Here is a 20,502-nt window from a genome sequence, read left to right as displayed (position 1 = left end):
GTAGTACCTCACTCTGAACGTTTGAGGTCACTGTTGCCCACTGATGAATTTACCATAGCCAACTATGCTGCACAAATCTTTCCCACAAGTTTATGTATACCCCTAATACCTAACCTAAGCATAACAGTTCACATTAAGTAGCCTGTATTTGAATATTACTATTTGTATTTCATACAAACATGAGGTGTTTTCACAATGTCTTATAATTGTTATGGATGAACAGATTGCATCCATTCACCTGAGATTGGTCAAGGCATCTCCAGCAGAGGGCAGACGTGACTTCCGCGGCCGGCCGTGTGCTTTGACAGTAAGCCTACCTGCTCATCTTTCACACCAAAGCCCAGCCTGTCTGCGGCCCTACTAGCCTGGCGCAGAACTGCTAAATCTGATTCAGTTTTCGCTTAAGATCACTGTCCCTGAGGATACCTCTGTGTTCCCCTGCCTGCCCGGACTCGCTCTTTCACTCTTGTTGGAGCAGGTGACAGATGAATGCAGAGATGGTTTTATATGGTCGATTATCTTGTGCATTATATAATGCCATGAAATGTAATCTTTTAAGAGAAGGGGCTTTTTAACATGCAATGCTTGCAGCAGTAATTATACATATATACCTGCATACGCATACATGAGTAAATATGTTTAGTTGCTTTGACATCTGGTTTGCAAAATGGAAATGTATCTGAAAAGAATCTGACATGTTCTCATGGAACATGTTTTTTTAAGGATTGTCTTTTACTTTAACTTGCTCTAGAAGACACAAATATTTGTATGCATTTGTAAAAACATCATCTGTGATCTTTGCAGATTAGCTGTTAATCACACTACATGTTGACTGACTCCTAGCTTGCCCTGCTTTACCTTCAGGGGACAGTTGCTGTGGTTGCAAAACATTTATTGTTATGATATTAACTAGAATGGCGAGTTCAACTGCTTGATTAAGATTACCCTTTTCATTGCCTTTAATTCTTTAAAAACCATTTGAGCTAAAACAGGATTGAACTGTAATGGGATAGGATCATGCTTCATTGCTTTATCTTTTTAAATGTGCTTTGACCTCTCTTTTGTCTTTTTTCAATTTTAGTTCCTGCATGAATAGCAGATTACATTGGCCAAATTACTATATCATCCTAATTTACTAACTAAATGTATGTGTTGAAATAGTTCTTGAGTGAGCTGCAAGTATCTGGCTACTTCAGGCCCCAGGTCAAAGCACATCATCACATTTTACTCCATGTCCACTTAATACCACTTGTGGTTATCAAAAACACATTAGTGCTCGGCCTGTAAAGAGATTTCCTCGAGGTGTGAGACATGCGGTCGATGGTGCAAAGCTGCTGAACTGTAGTCCCTGTGAGTCTCGTAAGCCGGTAATGCAAAGGAGGGAGACTCACACGTGCTCTGGCGCCATATGGCATTCTAAAGCCTCCCGGACACCGAAGGTCACCACAAAAACGTTGGGGTTCAGGGTGCCTTTTTTGGGGCTAAATGCTAATTCTGCATTACAGGAAAATGAATGTACAGCAGATAGCACAGCTCCTGCACATCATGAGGCATAACTGTGTTGAAAGCATATTTGATTTATCTGTCTCAGCCAGGCAAGCTTTAGCAAGACAGGTATTTCATTTAGGCCTACCACCTGCAAGCTAGTTGCCACCTGACAGAAATCACAGCTGCCCCGGTTGATGCTGTGTCAAACTGAATGCGATAAAACTGAATGCGATACTGACAGATATTTATATCCTGACACTATGAAAATGATCATAAATGGCAGACGAAAAACATTTTTAAAATAATCTTTATTGGCCAACTGAATGGACATCTGACTTAAAGATCAGTTCTTCTCCGTTGTGTAAAAAAAGAAAGAGAAAACAATATCAAAGGTCTTTTATACTTTTGGAAAATATAAGAAATATAAATAATTAACAAAAAGGTAAAAAGTACACAGTGATTCTTTACAGAACTTAAATAGAAAAAAAATAAGAACATGGCATTTTGTCAACATGAACTGAGAATATTACAACTGAGCACAACTAAATGTGTTTACATTTACACGATTTTAAAGGTTCAGTCAACATAAACTCTGCTTAGTATTTACAGGAAGTGGAGAAAACTTCAGGAATAAAATACAGTCAATATGACTGAAGGGGGAAGACTCCACTAAAAGAAGATGGAGTTGTAGCTGAAATAAAAATAAACAGTAGACTAGACAACAACAGCTGTATATTATTAAAGGACCAGAAAAGCCACATGTGCACAATTTGACAACTAAAGCTATCTTACTCGCCTGTATGCTCTGTGATGCTGCATTGTTCTACATTGTCTTTTGATAATGCCACTGCATAACTAATGCCTCTAATAGAGGTCACACAATCTCTATCTGAATGTGTGCATGTTTGGTCCATATGATTGGGTCCTTGAACGGCCCTTGTTCATAGTTGCTCTCTGTAAATGGGTAGCCATATCAGTGCTAGGGGGCTTTCATAGCGCCCCTCATACCAGATCCGTCTTAACATGTGGAAAATGTTAAAAGGTGCTTGCAATATGCAAACATGCCGGTACACGCTTAACTCAAGCACATCTAGTACTCTGTAACCTGGATGGCTCTCTCCTACTCAGAGACAGTGATTTGATACTGTATCCATGTCAGCTTCAACACACCATGTTCTTTTCACACTTCAAATTAAAATGTCTATTGAAAAGTTTCACTGTGAAATGGTGTGGACACTTAACACGAATCTCTGAATTTAGCACCTTTTTTCTCTCTTAAGAACCAATATTTGGACTTAACTATTTGGATCACTATAAAAATGTGACTTGTTTTAAACATGGTCTCAGTAGTGCACGACTCTTGTGTTCAACATCTCGCTCTAAGATTTGTTCTCGATCTCGGAGGGTGCAATCATCATCGTTGTTGTTTTCAGAGGATAATAGCGACCGCGCCAAGTCTTCCAGAACACTCCCTGTTTCCTCTGGTGTCTCTGCTTGGGTGGCGGGGTAACGAAGTACCTGCCATTCAGGTTGGAGTGACCACAGTTGCTAAACCACCATCCGCCTGGAACAAAAACACATCATGCTCGTGTTAGGGCATGTGGATCACTTTTTGAAAAACACTGTGAACTGGCGTCAAAGCAGTACACTGAACTCTTGACACATTGTAAGCTTACCAGAAAGGTGCTTGGCACAGTTGATGTCGCTTTTCTGGTCATTATCTTTGTCCCGGGTAGAGAAGGGCAAGCCGGCAGGATCACTAGGAAAAGCACTCTCGAGATTCTTGGAGGCATTGTCCAGGATGTGCAGTGAGTAGTGGCTCTCTTCCCCGCTCAGACGGAACGGGTACTTGATGGTCTCCAGGTCATCTCTCCAGTCGCTGAGCTGGACCTTGAGGATGTAGTTACCATCTTTTGACAATGAATGCATCTTCTCTAGGCCAAGCCAGAATTCACCTGAGAAAGACATAATAAAAAAATTATCAAGGGTGTTGATTCAAAGCTGTTATACACTAATTTAATGGAGCTTTGAGCAAGATAAGGTTAATCCTTTAATTGAATTCAGGGAACAGGCGATTAAATCCTTCAATAACATTAGGCATAGGGATTTTGCAGTGATTTCTGCCAAGCCCACTCTACTGGGATTGGCCTGATCTTCATCTCTTAAAGCCTGATGTCTGAGATGTACAGCCTGTGTAGCATGTGAGCACTTATTTCTTGTTTAAACTTCACCGCTAAGAGCTCTCAAAACATGTGCATAGCATGTATGTGCCCTTAGCAGGGGAGGAACTTCTGGGTCACTTATTTCACTGTAGTTGTGGAGCTTCTAGCAATATTTGTTTTGGCTGTTTGTTTAAAAAAAATGCACATTTGACATTTACCATTGAGGTTTCCAAAGCCACTTTGGTAGGCCTGCCAGAGCTGATCAAAATCTACAGAGCCATCCTGCCGTCTCTGGATGACTGTCCACCCCCCATCTGCAGAACAGAAAAAACAGGCAAAGGGATTAGGAAAGAATTAGTTTCAGTTCACTGTCATAGATAAGTTCAGTGAAAACATTTCTGCTATATGGCATGCATCCATACAATGAGGTCCTTGACGTACCTGCTGTCATTTCACAGAAAACATCAAAAGGTTCAGACTGCAAAGGCTTGATTGTGTAAACTCCAGTGCTTGTCTCCCCTCTCAGAAAAAGTTCGTGACAGTCAGAGGCCATATCTATAAAACAGAAGAAACAAAAACATTTGTTAAAAAGTGCTGACTTTATTATCTGAAGACACCATTGCATGTAATGCTCTCTGCATGCCACTGCATGGAAAGCCACTGCCACTGCATGGAAAAGAGTTGCCAGCTAACTTGCTTCTCCCTCCTTTGAAAAAGTAACACCACATAAGGTACTATCATCTTACATTTAAGTAGATTATAAAGTTTTTATTTTGTTTATCTTATCACTGGTTGTTGTGTATTGTAAGCGCCACATAATCACCTCTCATGCAACTTATGCCAAGCCCAATATAGATAAACAAAGATTTGTTTGGAAGAAACTGGCAAGACTAAAGGGAAACTGATAACCTGTCCAGCCTGCCCTGTTCAGTCACTTAGGCCACTGAGAGCTTATTTTTTGCCTGATAAAGGAAAGCTATCCTGGGGGGGGGGGGGGGTTACTGAATTCTGTCCGTAAACATAACCTTTCTCCCAGTTCCCAAGATTTGTCTCAGCTGCTATTGATTACACAGGCCTCAGCAAACACCCTCCTCTCTCCTCTGTCTCCCTGCCCCCACAAAAGACTCACGCTTGCTTCATGTGCACAGAATGCATGGCAGTCGCATGCTCACAGAATGCTATAGCCCTCAAGGGCAAATGGCTGTCTAGTGCCAAATGGGACCGAATCTTTTGAGCACTCCAAATGTCTGTGTATAAATAAATTAGAGTAACTCTATGCGTATGGAGAGAAGCTGAGACAGAGCACGTACAAATTGTCTTTCAGTTTAAAAAGTACTGTAGGCCTACTCTACAGAGAGCAATCGAATAATGCCTGTTGTTTTGACTTGTGTGCTCACAAAAGATCATTTGGACATTTCGATGCCAAATGCGTTTGCTTTTTTAAAATGGGAGGCTTTTTATATGGGTGTTGACTTATTATGAACAAATGAAGAATCCTAAATTGTTTAGAATCTTGGCTAACTGGTTCTGTAGGCCTCAGGGCCTGCACTGCTCAAGTGGCACACTTCCTCAATGAAGGAAAGAGGGAGGGGATGTATAAGGAGAGAGAGAGACAAAGGTGGGTGGAGGGGTGTCTGTCTCTGACAGATCTAGGGTAAAGGTTGTGAGTTCTTTAAGGAAGTGACCATGCTTTTCTTTGTGAAATGATTACAGCTGTCTTTTAAACAGCAAAAAAAAAAATGTCTGTACAAAGTTCACATTCCTGAAATAGGGTATTTTCTCCTCTAAGTGAGGTTAACTGGCTGTGAGCCAGAGGGAAAAAATCTGTGGAACATAGCATTCTAGTTTTAGTCCCTGCCCCCATCCTTTCTGTCAGATTTACAACAAATCCTTCTGTTCTTTGGGTCTGTTTGTGACCCTGACTTAACACTCACGACTAAATGAACTGTCACCCAGTTGGCTGGCATCCAGCTAGACTGTTTCTCTTGCAACATTCTTTATACCCAGTGATGTCAAAACTTGCCAAAAGGGGCTAAACTGTGTTCTGTTGGATGACTGTTCAGTTTCCTCATTACAACTCAGTTCAGACAGGGTTACCTTTCACCTAGTTCTGACCAATTGCTTAGCCAATGTGAATTTCCTCGCTTCGGAGATCTGTTCAAACACGCATAGGCCTACTGAATATAGGCTGATAACCACATAATAGTTTCTCCGTCAGTTTTTTTTTTTTTTACTTAAAATAAAATATGACCTGTGGTTCATATTTTACAGTCTTATTTTTTCTCAGTTAAATAGGCCTACACCAAGACACGCACACTTTGTAGTATATCCTAATAACCTCAAGTAAAATTTACCTATTTAGCAAGTTCATGTATCTCTTCGTTTAAGCGAGAGGACAATACATAATTTAAACACCCCGTTACAGTTAAAAGAATGGCCTTTTTTAGGCTAGGCCTAGCCTACTAGCCTACTACATTATGATCTCCCCGTCCGCTTCCCAAATTAATCTGACACAGTCAAAATCACTCACCTTGTGGTGAATCGTGTTGTTCGATGCTGCCGTTTTGAGGGATGACATCGCCTTTCCGCTTTAGGAATGACTGCATGTTAATCTGTATCTGAAAAAGACGAAAAGTTTTAGTGCCCTGGGAAAACATAGGCTAATTTTGATAATTTTACGTGACAGGAATTTTGCAAATAATTGTCTCTGTGTTGTTGGCTACCTGATTTTGAAGAGTTCGAATACGGATGTTCTGCTTGTCCAGCTTTTCCTGCTGTTGCTTTATTCTGTCCACGAGCTCATCTATACGCCGGTTCTGAGCCTCCATCATCCACTGGAAGAAACAGAGAGACATGTAAAGCAACATACATTTGTGAGTACTAAATATCTCTTTCATAAATGTGCCTGGGCTTCTGCCCATGACATTCAGATACTCTATGCGCCCCTTTTTCCAGACATGTTTTTTTCCAATAAAGAAGAATGAAAAGGTTATTCCAGGGCCCAGTTACATAAGTAGGGCCATATAAACTCAGTGTACCAGAACGCCATAAGTAGGACAGTCGCCCACTCTGTTCACAACTGAACTGAAACCGATGCGAATGTGTATTTTACTATGCAGAAGGTCACAGTTCACTGAAATAAGCTAACTTGAATCTCTGCACATGTTTCACATTCGTTCCGTGCTTTGTCTAGCAGTGATGGCAGCCTTGCACGTACAGCACGCCTCTAGCACAACTGCAACACACCCACCATGCTTTTTATACACTGCTATTCTCTCCAGGCCAGTGTAACTTAACACCAAGGTAGACCTCTACATTTTTAAAGCTTGCCTATATATGAACTAATTATAAACAGACAACTGTCACTTGAACAGATATGTACACCATTAGATAGATGTGAGAGAAAAAAAGAAAAGCTTTTTTAAAAAAACGTGTTCAGATAACTACAAATGCAAACACTGTGTGAACATGATGAAGGAATCACAGTATTATAAACAGCTAACCATGCCTAGAAATGTTTAGTTAGAGAAAAGCAGTCTCTTGAATTACCTGGATGGTCCGTGCATCAGTGGAGTTACCACTGGCGGCATGCAACTCCTCTCCTTGCAGCACACCATTCACTTTCTCCTCAAGCCTGTTCATCCTCTCGTGGACCGCCTGTTTCTCTGTCAGCAGCTCGTCAGCCTTCTCGCGCAGCTCCGAGGAGACGTTGAGGACCTGGCTCTCCCTCTCCTCCAGACCTTCAGTCCTTGCTCTCAGCACCTTGTTGTCCTCCTGCAGCCGTAGGGTCAGCTTGCCCAGGTCAGTTACCGTGCCGTTGAAAGACTTCAGCTTGGCAGTGATGTCTCGCACCTGGAGCTTGGTCTTGTCCACGTGCTCTTTGAGGCCCTGGCCCAGCTGCAGTAGCCCGTGGGCCAGCACATTCACGTCGTCCCACGCGGCATACTGGACCCTCTTCTCCTTCCCAGCTGACCCCTTCCTCTCCATTGGGAAGCCTGACCCGGTAGTTGCAAGGATGGCAGTGCAGAGCATCAAGTTGGTGACTGTGACCTTCATCTTGTGTTCTTGCCGGTTGTCTTTGGTGTGTAGGAAATGGTACCACAGAGGTCTGCCTACTGTGCAACAGATTCAAGAGAGTCAGCTTAGACAGTGAATGGCCACTCACCCAATATATAGGCCGGGATCTGCAGCTGGCTAATCTGATTGGTCCCCACCCAAAAAGGGGTGTGTTTGCCACTCAGGTTTCTTTTCCCTTCAGCCGTTGACTCTCTTCAAGCACCACGGAGCAGGGACAATGATGTAACAATGAGACCAGTTTTAATCTCTTCAATACTTTAATGAGAAGAGTGGTGTTGATAATCCAGTGTGTTTTGATAATGATGTGACATCATATTTGAGTATATTAAGATTAGCTGTCAGTAGATATCAAATCAGAGGTTTTGTGAAGGGTAAATGTAATATGTTAATTACTTTATAAGGAAGGGCTTGTATTACACTTTAATACACGTTTGTCCTAAGTACCACTTTTCTTTAAGCACTTTTTATTACAGGGCTGTAACAGTGTGATTAATTGTGATTCTTTTGTATCATCTGAGATCAAATTATTTCAGTTTTAAAATGTGAAGGTAGGCCTTCGAGCAGAAGACAAAACTGCTGTCATGCAGTGATTGTTGGAGGGGGGAGTTCTGTGAGGTCACAAAAAAAAGGCCTTGTCGTGAGTGACGGGGAGAACGTGACCTGGCTGAATGCATTGGCCTGAGGTGATCTGTTCTGCCGCACGGCGTGAGGAGCACTGTGAGAATTAGGGGAAAGTTCACGCACAGAAAGGGCTGTGTTCTCTCTCTCAGCGGCACTTCCCAAAGAGCAGACTTAACAGACTTCTGAAGAGAGACACATTGTGGTGGGTACAGCATGACTTTCTCCTTGAAATAGCGAAATCCTTCCATTCGAGTTCACATGATGGACCGGTCACCTTGGCCAACTTTCTTTTATAACATTTTACTCTAGTAGTCACTGCTTTTTAAAAAAAACATTTGATCTAATCTAATGCCAAAATAGCTATTTTTGGAACATGGGAATCCCTGGGGAACTGGTTCCCGTTAGAGTGTTTTATTAATTATAAGTAAAGTAAAAATCAAACATTCATTAATGTGTGATCTGTAAAAAGATGAATTCTATTTGTCCCATCTCCAACATTGCCATTCTATAGAGGAGAGATGTTTTACTTCTATATGACAGCGTGGTTACAAAAGAAAAGAATGTGGGGACCTCTGCTCCATGGATGGATGTTGAGTGGGCGTAGGGGACTTAGGGTTCAGAGGACAGGACATAGTGTGCAGTTGTCGGGGTGAACGTGGTCCCTCTGCACCCCACCGCATCTGGGATGAACTTCATCTCCCCACAGGGATTAGTGCACTGATCATCCATGTCGGCCAGGGAGCCACATGTGAAATAGTTTAAAGCTGTCTGCAGTGAGGCATATTCTAAAAGCATTTAGCCATAGCGTTTGGAGTGAAATTTGGAGTGAAGTGGTCCTGAAGTCTTGTCTAAACATGTGCTTACCAATTACCACTGGTTTGCTGATTGAAACCTACACGTGAATGACTTCATCTGTACGCTATGGAGTTGTGCTGCTCTTTTGAGTAGTTTTCCACTGGTAGCTGAGAGAGTTGAGCAACACACTTGTTTCTTTAGGAGCTGATTAACAATTAAAACTTGTTTACCTTAAACTAGGAATGATATTTTTTTAATTCCTTATTATTACCTCTCTTGTCTTTCTGTAAATGGACATGTTCTATCTTCAGAAATCACAAATCTGATAAAGGATTGAAATCTCAGTGGCCATTTAACAAGGAGAGTAATTTGAACTATATTCATATTAATCATTAATGACTTCTAAATCTGTCTTTTTACTGAATCTAGCCGAAGCTAGTCACGTTTTTGTCTTCTTTCTGTAGTGGAGGAAAGCATATTTCCATTGACAACATTCCATTGGTTTCCCGGCAAGTTATGAATTCTTAGTTCTTCAGAATCCATAAAACAGTTACATCCCGAGGAATGAAAATTGGGAGGGTTTTTTTGTTTGTTTTACTGGAACCATAGGAACAGCTGTATTCTCATCTCAGTCATGGACGTTGTCCCAGAAGAGTGACCTTTTACCTACATTCCCAATGCATAACATCTGCATCACACAGTATAGCCTTTAGTGATGCCGAAACAATGGCTGTAACTTCATAAGTATAGCCTGATATGGTTTCCTACCCATATGTACACTGTTCTCAATGGGCCTGTAATCCTTTTTAATGCTCCATTACTCCTCAAAGACGTTTAATCTAAAACCACTATGGAATGTTTGATACGTGTATGACTGGTGATTTGCTGGCATTCAGATGACCTTATGTCTTTTTTTCTTTTAATTCCTCACTTTTCTTTTTCAAAACAGTGTAACGTAATGAAGAGGCCTTTGGCCCATCAGATGAAGCCTCAGTGCCCAGGTTGTATGGGCTTATGTTCCGTAAGAGAGGCCTGATTTGTCTCTGGATAATGTGGTTTCTCGAGCAGCAATGGGACTGTTCTGTTTGGCTGGCTTAAACAGCTGAATGGACCCAAAGCATCTGAACTGAAGATCAGAAAACATTCTGGTCTCTGTGCGGACTGGGAACATGGAAGGCCTCATTACAAAACAAAAAAGGTCACATTACAAAACAAAAAGAACGTTTTTTAAGGTGTTACAGCACATTTTTATGCTATACTAAATAACGTTTTGAAATGCTTTATTGGAGTCATGAGACATGTTGGTATGCCAAATTTGACACGGGAATTCTAACTTTTTATTGAGGGCCAGAGCCATTAGCTTTATAAAGTGACAAAAATGTACAGATATTGATGTCCCCTTGTCAGTCCAATTAACACATCAGTCACATGCATACTTTATTCGTTTTCCGTTTGTTGCAAAGTGTTGTATTTCAGTTCTGTACAAAGTTCTGCTTTCCAAACAGTTGCGTTTGGAGAATATCAGCTAGTGAAGGCCCTGCAAATGGGGACGTGACTTGTGGCCCTATATAGGGCGCTAGAGGTGACTGGCCTCTACTGCCACCCTGTGGCCATGACAAGAATGTTGTGTATTTTAGTGCGGTCCCCTGAAGGCTCATCACTGTACGTCCCTCTGCCTGAGCCTCTAGGTCCACAGTCTCAGACTCTGGACCTCAACTGTTCATATGTCTCCACAGAGCATGCAGCTAGAGGTTTGCAGGGCAGGGTTTCCTGTTGAGAGCAACTTGAGTGCAACTCTGGTGGAAATGGCCTGGATTCCTTTACGTAGTGGATGGCTCCTGAGAGAGTTGTCCTCAACTTGATTTTTAATGATGCTATTGTCCTGTGTTTCCTTTCAGCGTGTCCGTCTCTAAGCACTCATCCACTTTCTCCTCTTCCCGTGCTCATGCTTCCACCTGCGTCAGTGAGACATAAATAACTGTAGAGACCTTGCAAGCATGTAACTACTAGGCAAGTGGTCTTTCTACACGGACATGTTTTTTAAACATCATTTGCTGTATGGGAATTCCGATAGCTATGCAGTTCATGGAAGGATGTAAATGGAGTTCATTGCTCATATGGCAAAAATGTGTTCACTGCTAGTACCTCCATCTCACACTAGACACTGGACCACTAACAACCCACTCTGGTGGCACGAAGCCTGTGTGCACCTTCCCTGCTAATGCCTAATGTGATCACCCTGACACTGTGATTGATAAAGACACTCAGGATGCTGGCAACCCAAGAGTCATTTTAGGCATGTAGGGCAACAGCTGGCCCTTTTTGTTGTCGGAAGTTCAGGTTTCAAGATTCAAGTTACGGTTCAACAAATCATGCGTGTTTTGTTTTGTTTTGTTTGTCATGATAAGAGAGCAGATGACAGATTGTAACTCACAACACACAAAAACGTGAACCATATCAACTCAGAATAGCATACACCAGCATAGACATCAATGCACAAAAGCAGTGCAGTGTGAAAAAACATGCTATGTTTTGACTGATAGATAATGAATGGATGCTTAAAAACATGTTTTCTATCTCTTTATTCCCATGAACAGTCTTAACGTGAGCTCTGAAAAAATAGAAATCATGTCAACAACATGCTTGCAAGTAACAAGGAACAACATTCTCAGCTCAGTGTTCAACCCAGGGGACTAAACCCATAACAGTCCCACACAGGGTTTGTCCATCTGTTTGGCTCATTTACAGAGAATCCCTGTAAATTAACCTCTTATCTGCATATGTCTGGGAATTCACCAGCAGCACACAGACTATGTCCATTTTACGTTTGTGCATGTTAAACTTGAGAGGTCATGTCAGCTAGGAATATAGCAGAGACAGGCATCCACTTCAGGATTCCACCCAGGGCCTACCTGTGATGCCACTGCTGTGGATACCAGCAGCCACATTCCTCTTTCTGAACATGTTTTTGCAGATCCATGCTCACGTAGCACGGAATGGTTTTAGGCAGGGAGTGTATTTCCTCTGCACATATGCCTGAGAGTATGGAAACCACAGCTGTACATACAAGCAAATTGAAGGTCACATACTTGAAGTTCAATCGCCTTAGATTAAACAAGTCCATTGGTTACTTCCTGTTTTTACATGTTATGCAGTAATCAGCAAGACTATAGAAATCTTTAGAAGTTTACTGTCCACATCTATCTATCTATCTATCTATCTATCTATCTATCTACCTACCTACCTATCTATCTCTATCTATCTATCTATCTACAGTATCTATCTATCTATCTATCTATGTGTAGTTCAAAGTAACTGTGATAGTGCTTTGGGTTTCTGCAATACAGTTTATCCCTAAATGTACTCCCTCTTATGTAAAATCAATGATGTCACCCTAAAATGATGTTAAACAACGTGGATGTGTATTTTGAGTACTGAGTAAACTACTGCATTTGAAACCTTTGTTCAGGTGTGCTTGATGTTCTTCCAAAAAGACAGTAGTTTAGGAGTTTTATTTTTTTTAATGTTTTATTTGTTGAGTGTTGTGCTTTGAGAGCAAAAAATAATCAGAGTCAAATTCCTTGTTTACGCAAACCTGGACAATAAAGCTGATTCAGATTTAATATAGGCTACCAATTTAGGTTTATTTTCACTGTTGTTTATGCCCCATGGAAATGAAAGCTAAATGAAATGTCCCCAGACCCTGGCTTGTATAGTCCTCAAGTCAGACTCATTTTAAGGACTCATAACTTGACTTGGACTTGCATGGGGCACCGATGACTGCATTCAAACTCGTAAATGGAGCTGTAGAGTACTGTACTGTGGTACTCAGATTGATCAGCGCCTGTCCTTCACTCAACATAGACGTAGAACGCAGACAAGATGCATGTGCCTCCTGAGGAAGCTCAAAGCCAGGATTTGATGCAAGACATTTTGGACAATGCTAGAATCGGTCATCTCCTTCAACATGCACAAACAGATGCAAGGGAAATCTGGCTAGGATAATCAAGCAGGCGGGCAAGATCATCAGCGTCTCACAGACACAGCTGTCAGTACATATCTGTACATGTATGCAGTGGAAAGGAAATCAAATTCCATTCGCCAGGATCCCTCCCACCGATGTTTTGAGTTGTTACCATCAGGCAGAAGATAAAGTGCCCCTGGCCAAAAAGTCTCTTTACACACAATTCTTCATACCCAAGGCAATACACACACACAACCAGTCAAAAGTCTGCACACGCCAATTTATTCATGTTTTTTCTTTACTCTGACTTTTTTTACAGAGCAATACCACACATGAAATGGTGTAGTAAGCATACATTTTGAGCAGTGTTTGACTGTTTTTCTTCCACTCAGTTCAATTGAAAATAATTAGTTGTCTTTAATGATGCCTTCAATCAACCAAAAATGTCTTAACAAGGCAACATATTGGACAATATATTTTTCTGAATCTTTTCAATGTAATCACTCATATCATTTACAGACTGCTGCCTAACCCAACATGCATTTCTCTAACTTTTATTTTGTGTGTGTGTGTGTTGAACTAGACTTGTACTTGTCTCGATCAGTAAGGACTAGACTGGGACTTCACTCGGATTATTTAAAAATGTCTTCGACTTGACTCTGATTGAGATTTAGTGACACTTTTTTTTTTTGTCTTTTAGCTACCTCTCACTAGAACCAGGACTGGCACATTTACATAAATGTCATCCAATATGTATTATCATTTTAGATCAAAACGAAATGAAATGAAATGAAACTAAGCAAAGAGTGAAGAAAGGAACAGGTATCTTATTTTGTACTCCCAACAGCAGGTGCAAGGGAGGATTCACTTTGGAGGAGTATTGTTGCAACAGACACACATAGTGTTCTAAAAACAACCACACATTATCACCTTCACATCCTTTAAAAAAACACAACTATGGCAAGATAATACAATACAAAATGTTGATGTTTCACATATTTCCTGTCTAGTGAAAATCACTTTGTCTCCTGCAGCAACACAATGGAGAAATGAGACAAAAAAGTTAACCCTAACGAGGGAAACAACATTAACCAGGAATGTGAGCAGTCTGACCCAGATATGCTTAAACGTGTCTGTTTTCCCCATGATGCCTCTTCTCTGCCGTCCATTTTGGTATCCAAACAGAACTCAACACCAGTCAGCAGACATGCCAAGATATGCTGTTTGTATGAGACAGAGGTCATATATCAGGGGCAGCCTTGGGATATCTGCCATTGCAAATACTCTTCCAGTATCACATAAACAACCTGCTTCTTGCTTCACACAGCCTGTTCTCACACTTGCATGAGTGGCACTGTTTTGGGCATACTCCCCTTCGAAACAGTTTATACAGCTCTCAATGGGTTTTACATTCCAATTTTGCATTCCAATACTCATCCAGGCTCACAATAATCAACCTGCTTTTGTATTCCAATACTCGTCCAGTGTCACATAAACAACCTGCTTCTTTTTCTCACACACACAGCCTGTCCTCACACCGAGTGGCACTGTTTTGGGCATACACACCCAGCACTCAATGATTTTTGCTTTCCACTTTTCCATAGCAAGTTCAAATTGCATGTGTACAATATAGTAATTGATTAAGTGACCGAGTCAAATGTGAATATCTACATGGAATGTCCAAACGATTTACCATCACAGCTGATCTGAACAGATGCAAATTGCATGAAACTGAGACTAACTGAAGCACTTCCTGACCTTGATTGAGTTGAACTTATAAGATAGTAATATTTGTAACTCATTTACAAAGTTAACTATTTTTAGTTCACTGTCTGAATTAGATCGTCAAAGGGAATCGCACACGAACGGAAATAACCCATGGAAACAGACATTTGCTGTGAAGTGACTGGGTGAAAGTCCGATAGTAACCCCTACATGTGCTTATGAACGCAAATGGCTCCCTAAAGATTCGTGCACATCTTTACCCAGAGGTCAATCACAAGGTCACAGCCAGTAAATCAGCATACCGTCTCTCACTGCTCTCCCACTGAAACACATCCCCTACAGAGGAACAGGAAACCTAAGAAAAGCCAAAATCCTGTGGGGGTTCAAAGGGCCTTTTGTATAAGTTGCAAATTACTGCCCCAGTGGCACAGTGCTCTAATTGAGCGGATGTAGTCTGTAGAGACAGCTGGCAGGCAGAATTACATAACATGGAGGACAAGGGTCATTTTGGAGATAAGACTTGATTTAAAAAATGACACCTATAGTGTGTATGATAAGAGTAAGTGTGACTAATTAAATTTGAAAGACTGTGAAAAGGTTCTCTTTATGTCATTCTAAATGATTACACATAACATTGTTAAGGTTTGGTATTTTATCACATAATAGATTCATACATGAAATAAGGGAGCATGATTCTAATGTGCCAAATGTATGTTCTCACAAATTGGGAATAGGTGAATAATAGCCATGACATCCTGGAGGAAATCATATTAGTCAGGTTTCTCCTTTTTACAGAATCACATGCATTCAGAGAATCTCATTTATAGGAATTTAACCCTGAATCTATTCGGGTGAAAACACTAGCAAAGAATAAGTTTGATTCAGTCATCGTCTTCAGCAATGACGATCTCTTTCACATCGCATATTATGTATCACTAGAAAGTGAGATGTGTACATTCAAATGTGCATCACTTTTGCCCTCTGCTCTAACACAGGGCTATAAATATGTGCATGCATAATGCTGATGTAAAAAACTAAGCAGCCATTACACCCACTGATACCTGCTTTTATTACACAGCACATTTGTGCAGATAGCTTCATGGATTGTTTCTTTCCTGTCTCCTCTAATGTACTATACGAACTCTGTGCAACATCTAAATTTCGCTTGCAAGTCGTGCAGCATGCATGTTTGCACACATTTATGGATAGTCATGGTGGGTAGTTTGAGGAACAATACGCACGTTAGGGAAAAAACAACCTGTTAAGGCATTTATCAAAGCAAAGGGTGCACCACAATGCATTCACAGTGTTTAAGATCTGCACTATTGTTGCACGGTTGTTTTCCACAAAGTGAGTGCTTTGAAAAGCCTGTAAGATTATGTCCTATAGTGACCCCATCTTGTTTTTCCAGAAGTCTAATCGAGGAAGAGAAGCTGTGCCTGAAGAGAAAAACTAGTTTGGGCTAGCCACAGCTGTGTGGATAAACATAATATATGACTGTCTACTATTGGTGGAAACAGATATAAATCCAACTCCATCTGGGAATTTCAAGTGGGCAACTGTGTGTGGCACAAATGTTGTTTTGCTCAAACTGCTATTTTGAAGCATGTTGACATTTGGCTTCAGTGCCATACTTCATGCACCAAATTGTTTCCCAAACATATGTTTCACAGTACAAATTACAGTGGGTCAAATTAAACAGGTCTTGTTAAGATAGCAGCATGAAATACTATCTGCAAGGTAGACCATTTTTAAATTGATATAGCAGTTGCACTGAATGAGTAGCATTGACACAGTAAAAATCAATGCATCAATACTTTTTTAAAAAAAATAAAGAAACTGGCAGATTGACTTTACATGGATAGCCGACTTACCATGCTAAACATTTTCCACACTATAGAAACAGCCACTAAAAGCACTGGGTGAATGCACAAGGCAAGGTGCCCCAATAATCATCCATGGAATCGATATGCCCTCTAGTGGACAACAAGGGATTTGCCGTATTACATGTCTGTTGTCCTTTGTGAATGGACACAAATAAAACTAAACCAAGACCAACAAAACAAACACAGGTGTCACTTGCTAGCTTGCTAACTCACCCACACACAGAGACAGAGCATAATAACAAATTAACTGAATGGCTGCACAGAAGTTATTGTTGTAAAAAAACAACACGATTGAAGCAAATGTCAAAAATCCAATTTTATTTGTACAAATTTCCTAAACACAACCACGGCAGATGGCTCTTCTCCAGAACACATTGGATCCAAACTCAAGAGACATCTGCAAGAGAATAAATTGCTGCTATGAATAAAGGAATAAATACAGTTGGATATTAATCACCATTTTCCAAATCACCCGCATCTGTATTCAATAGTTCTCATCAAGATCTTGAGTGCTAATATTAATGACCGTGTAGTGAAAATAATATTTCTGCCGGGTTACATTGTAGAACGCATGACTGTTTGCTGTGACACTTACCCTCTGCCTATCGCAGCCTTCTGGCTTCCCTCTCAGACTCCAGTAGAGTGAGAACATCACCCTCACGCACCGGACCCTTCACATTCCTGATGATGGAGCGATTGCTGTCATCCATGAACTCAACGCGCACCTGCAGCCCAACACATTAGAGCAGGGTCACGATCACGTACGTACATTTAATAATACATGGTTCAACAGGCAGCAGAGCAGAGTCCAGAAACATTCCTGGGAACAGTCATGCAGCAGGTTTTCAGATGGGATAGTGTGTTGTGCTGCCGTTATGAAGGCGGCCAAGCAGCGCATGCATTTCCTCCATCAACTCAAGCAGTTTACAGTTTAGGCTATGTTGATCCTTGCACCAAAAGAAATTCCAAGTACTTGCCCAAGATTCTGATATAAATGGCATACACAACCAACAGAGCCCAAAGATATAACCCCTACTACTTTCCTAAAGATTTCGACGTAATGTCTCAAAAGTGTGAACAACACCACCACAAACTTAAAAAAAATAGTAGTCTATAGCCTATTTGTAGAATGTTCTGTGTCATATATTACAGCACTTATGTTACAAACAACTGATTGTTGCTCCTTGCTTTTGATATCTTAAGCAGAACCTTACATGCTTGCTTCTTTTTATATTTTGACTTAAATGTCACCTACAGTTTTGGCAACACTACAGAATACATGTGGTATGAATGTCCAGTCCATAGACATTAATTTATCAGTACCTGAAAGGCAGTCATGAGCATTCGTTTCTGATAAGACACTAGGAAAATGTTACTGTTTTTGCTAACCTTGGCCTGTTGTGTGTGTGTGTTAGGCTAAAGAGTGGTGTTTTCAGAAAGGGAAAAGCCCAAAGAGAGCTGTAGCCACCTCGTCACTGAATACCCTGGGAGCTAGGTATGTCCAGCACCAGAGTAGTAGTAAATCATCAGAACACATTAAACCTTTAGACCAACATCAACGATGTAACATCAGTAGCATAACTATTCTTTCAGACATACAATCACAACAAGGCTTCCTTCTGAATTATTACTTGTTTCGGAGGGACCCCCTAACGCTTTCCATAGGAAAGAGCTAACGTGAACTTAAGTTGCCCAAATCATTTTGGCTGAAAGTGGGCTTCACTCCCGACAGCACAACACTTACCTGGGTACACTGTCCCTGGGAGCCGGTTCTTCCGAGCACCTTGGTGACCTAATGATAGTAATACATACACAGATGTTGAGTCTTACAACCTGAAAACAACATGAGACCAACTTAACAAGTGACTACTATCTTTTACTGTATGCTACTACGTTAGCCGGCTAACGCCTACGACACGTTTAGCCAAAAGACAAGGCCCAATCGTCTATTAAAAGGCAGATACATACAGTTTCAACGCAAAACTGGGTTAAATCCAAACTGTGTTAGACAAACATGTCAAACAATCACATTATGTGGGAAACCGCTGAAAATAAGAACAGTTTCATACCCTGGCAAGCTTGATAGGCTGTACACGACTAGCGTCCATGGTAGCTGCTTGAATTCGAAGAGGAAGTCACGTGACGTGAGGCATGATTATAACATCCGACTAGCTTGGTTTTAAGGTAAAGTAGACATTTAGGCCATTGGACATTATTTTACACTTATAACTAACAAAATATATTACATTGTATAAATTATTAATTCATATGAGAGAATATCTAAAGTGATGACTGGCTGGATCTATAAGGGTCTGGCCATGTTCGATAGAGTTTAGTGCACACCCACACCCATGCGCATACACACTGAAATCCACATGCACAGACATGCAAATACACAAAAACACTCAAATGCAAACACGCACACACACACACGCACACGCACACGCACACGCACACGCACACGCACACAGACACAGACACAGGCACACACACACACACACACACACACACACACACAGACACACACACACACACACACACACACACACACACACACACACAGACACACACACACACACACACACACACACACACACACACACACACACACATGCACACACACATGCACAGACAAACGCACACACACACACACACACACACACGCACACACACACACACACACACACACGCGCACACACACACACACACACACACACACACACACACACACACACACACACACACATACACACACACACACACACATGCACACACACACGCACACACACGCACACACACACACACACACACACACACACACACACACACACACACACACACACACACACACACACACACACACACACGAAAACACACACACACACACTCACACACACACACACACACACACACACACACACACACACACACACACACACACACACACTTGCTGTGAAGATGCTGTCTATAGGTCCAAACTCCCCTGGTTCACCGTCACCACAATGTCGTCATGCTGAAGATGCTCCTCTCCTCCTCTCTCATTGCACTGCCCACTCTCCACTTGCTGAAGTCAGTTGCTGATGGCCTCATTTTCACTGTCCCTCAGCATCATGGCCAACCAGCACCGTTTTATACTCCTCCACGACTGATGTCAATGGCAGCTGTGGATTGCTCCCTGAACTAAACAAGCTGATGGAGCACAAGCTTTTGTGGACAGACAGCCACCTCCTTGACAAGTTGTTGATTTTCCTTTCCAAAGCCTCAACTTTTGACAAGGTAACCTCACACTCAAGCTAGTGGCCACAGGGGTCTTGGAAGGATATCATAGTAGTCCCAGGCCTTGTGCTTCCTAAGATGTCCATTCTTAGTAAAAACTCGGCCTTGCATCAGTCCACTCTCTGTATGCTGAACCTATAGCTTGAACTGAGAAACCAAGATCATCGGGTATCATCAGCTTCTACCCTTCAGCAGTTAGACTCCTGAACTCCCTCCCACTATTAATCCCATTCTGAACGCCATTCTGGCTGCTTTGATGGCGATGCTTTGGTTATTAGGTCATCCATGAAAGCCCAAATAGGAACCTACTGGATTCCACTTACCGTCTTTGTTTCTCTACTGACTTTATTGTTGATTCATTGTTGAAGCAAACACGGATACTATAAAGTCATGGAGTAGCTATTGGAATTTTTCAGGGGACATAGGTCTTCAGCGTGGCTTCGATCAGCTTGTGTGGCAGACTCCTCTTGGCAACCTCAATGATTTTGGAGATGTATTGTGCTCATTG

General features: G+C 41.5%; 2 protein-coding genes across 2 annotated transcripts; both read right to left on the bottom strand.

The window, feature by feature from the left end:
- Positions 1–1,777: 1,777 nt before the first annotated feature.
- Positions 1,778–7,800, bottom strand: angptl4 (angiopoietin-like 4). Its single transcript, XM_062525249.1, has 7 exons — positions 7,200–7,800; positions 6,374–6,484; positions 6,181–6,268; positions 4,092–4,205; positions 3,869–3,964; positions 3,165–3,443; positions 1,778–3,052 (listed from the first exon to the last, which is right to left on the bottom strand). The coding sequence occupies exons 1-7, from the start codon at positions 7,704–7,706 to the stop codon at positions 2,868–2,870; spliced, it is 1,380 nt and encodes a 459-aa protein (XP_062381233.1). The 5' UTR covers positions 7,707–7,800; the 3' UTR covers positions 1,778–2,867.
- Positions 7,801–17,021: 9,221 nt separating this feature from the next.
- rps28 (ribosomal protein S28) lies at positions 17,022–18,882 on the bottom strand. Its single transcript, XM_062555699.1, has 4 exons — positions 18,788–18,882; positions 18,463–18,510; positions 17,314–17,443; positions 17,022–17,115 (listed from the first exon to the last, which is right to left on the bottom strand). The coding sequence occupies exons 1-3, from the start codon at positions 18,824–18,826 to the stop codon at positions 17,321–17,323; spliced, it is 210 nt and encodes a 69-aa protein (XP_062411683.1). The 5' UTR covers positions 18,827–18,882; the 3' UTR covers positions 17,022–17,115; positions 17,314–17,320.
- Positions 18,883–20,502: the final 1,620 nt, after the last annotated feature.

Source organism: Sardina pilchardus, chromosome 2 (assembly GCF_963854185.1).
Source record: "Sardina pilchardus chromosome 2, fSarPil1.1, whole genome shotgun sequence".
NCBI lineage: Eukaryota > Metazoa > Chordata > Actinopteri > Clupeiformes > Clupeidae > Sardina > Sardina pilchardus.
Note: the sequence above shows the minus strand (reverse complement) of the source record. Positions and strands in the feature narration are given on the sequence as shown.

Coding starts and splice junctions, on each gene's coding strand:
- angptl4 (XM_062525249.1), bottom strand. CDS start 7,706: ATGAAGGTCACAGTCACCAACTTGATGCTCTGCACTGCCATCCTTGCA. Junction 4,206..6,180: donor ACAACACGATTCACCACAAG/GTGAGTGATTTT, acceptor TCTGTTTTATAG/ATATGGCCTCTGACTGTCAC. Junction 3,965..4,091: donor TTTCTGTGAAATGACAGCAG/GTACGTCAAGGA, acceptor TCTGTTCTGCAG/ATGGGGGGTGGACAGTCATC.
- rps28 (XM_062555699.1), bottom strand. CDS start 18,826: ATGGACGCTAGTCGTGTACAGCCTATCAAGCTTGCCAGG. Junction 18,511..18,787: donor AGCCTATCAAGCTTGCCAGG/GTATGAAACTGT, acceptor TACTATCATTAG/GTCACCAAGGTGCTCGGAAG. Junction 17,444..18,462: donor CCCAGGGACAGTGTACCCAG/GTAAGTGTTGTG, acceptor GTTGGGCTGCAG/GTGCGCGTTGAGTTCATGGA.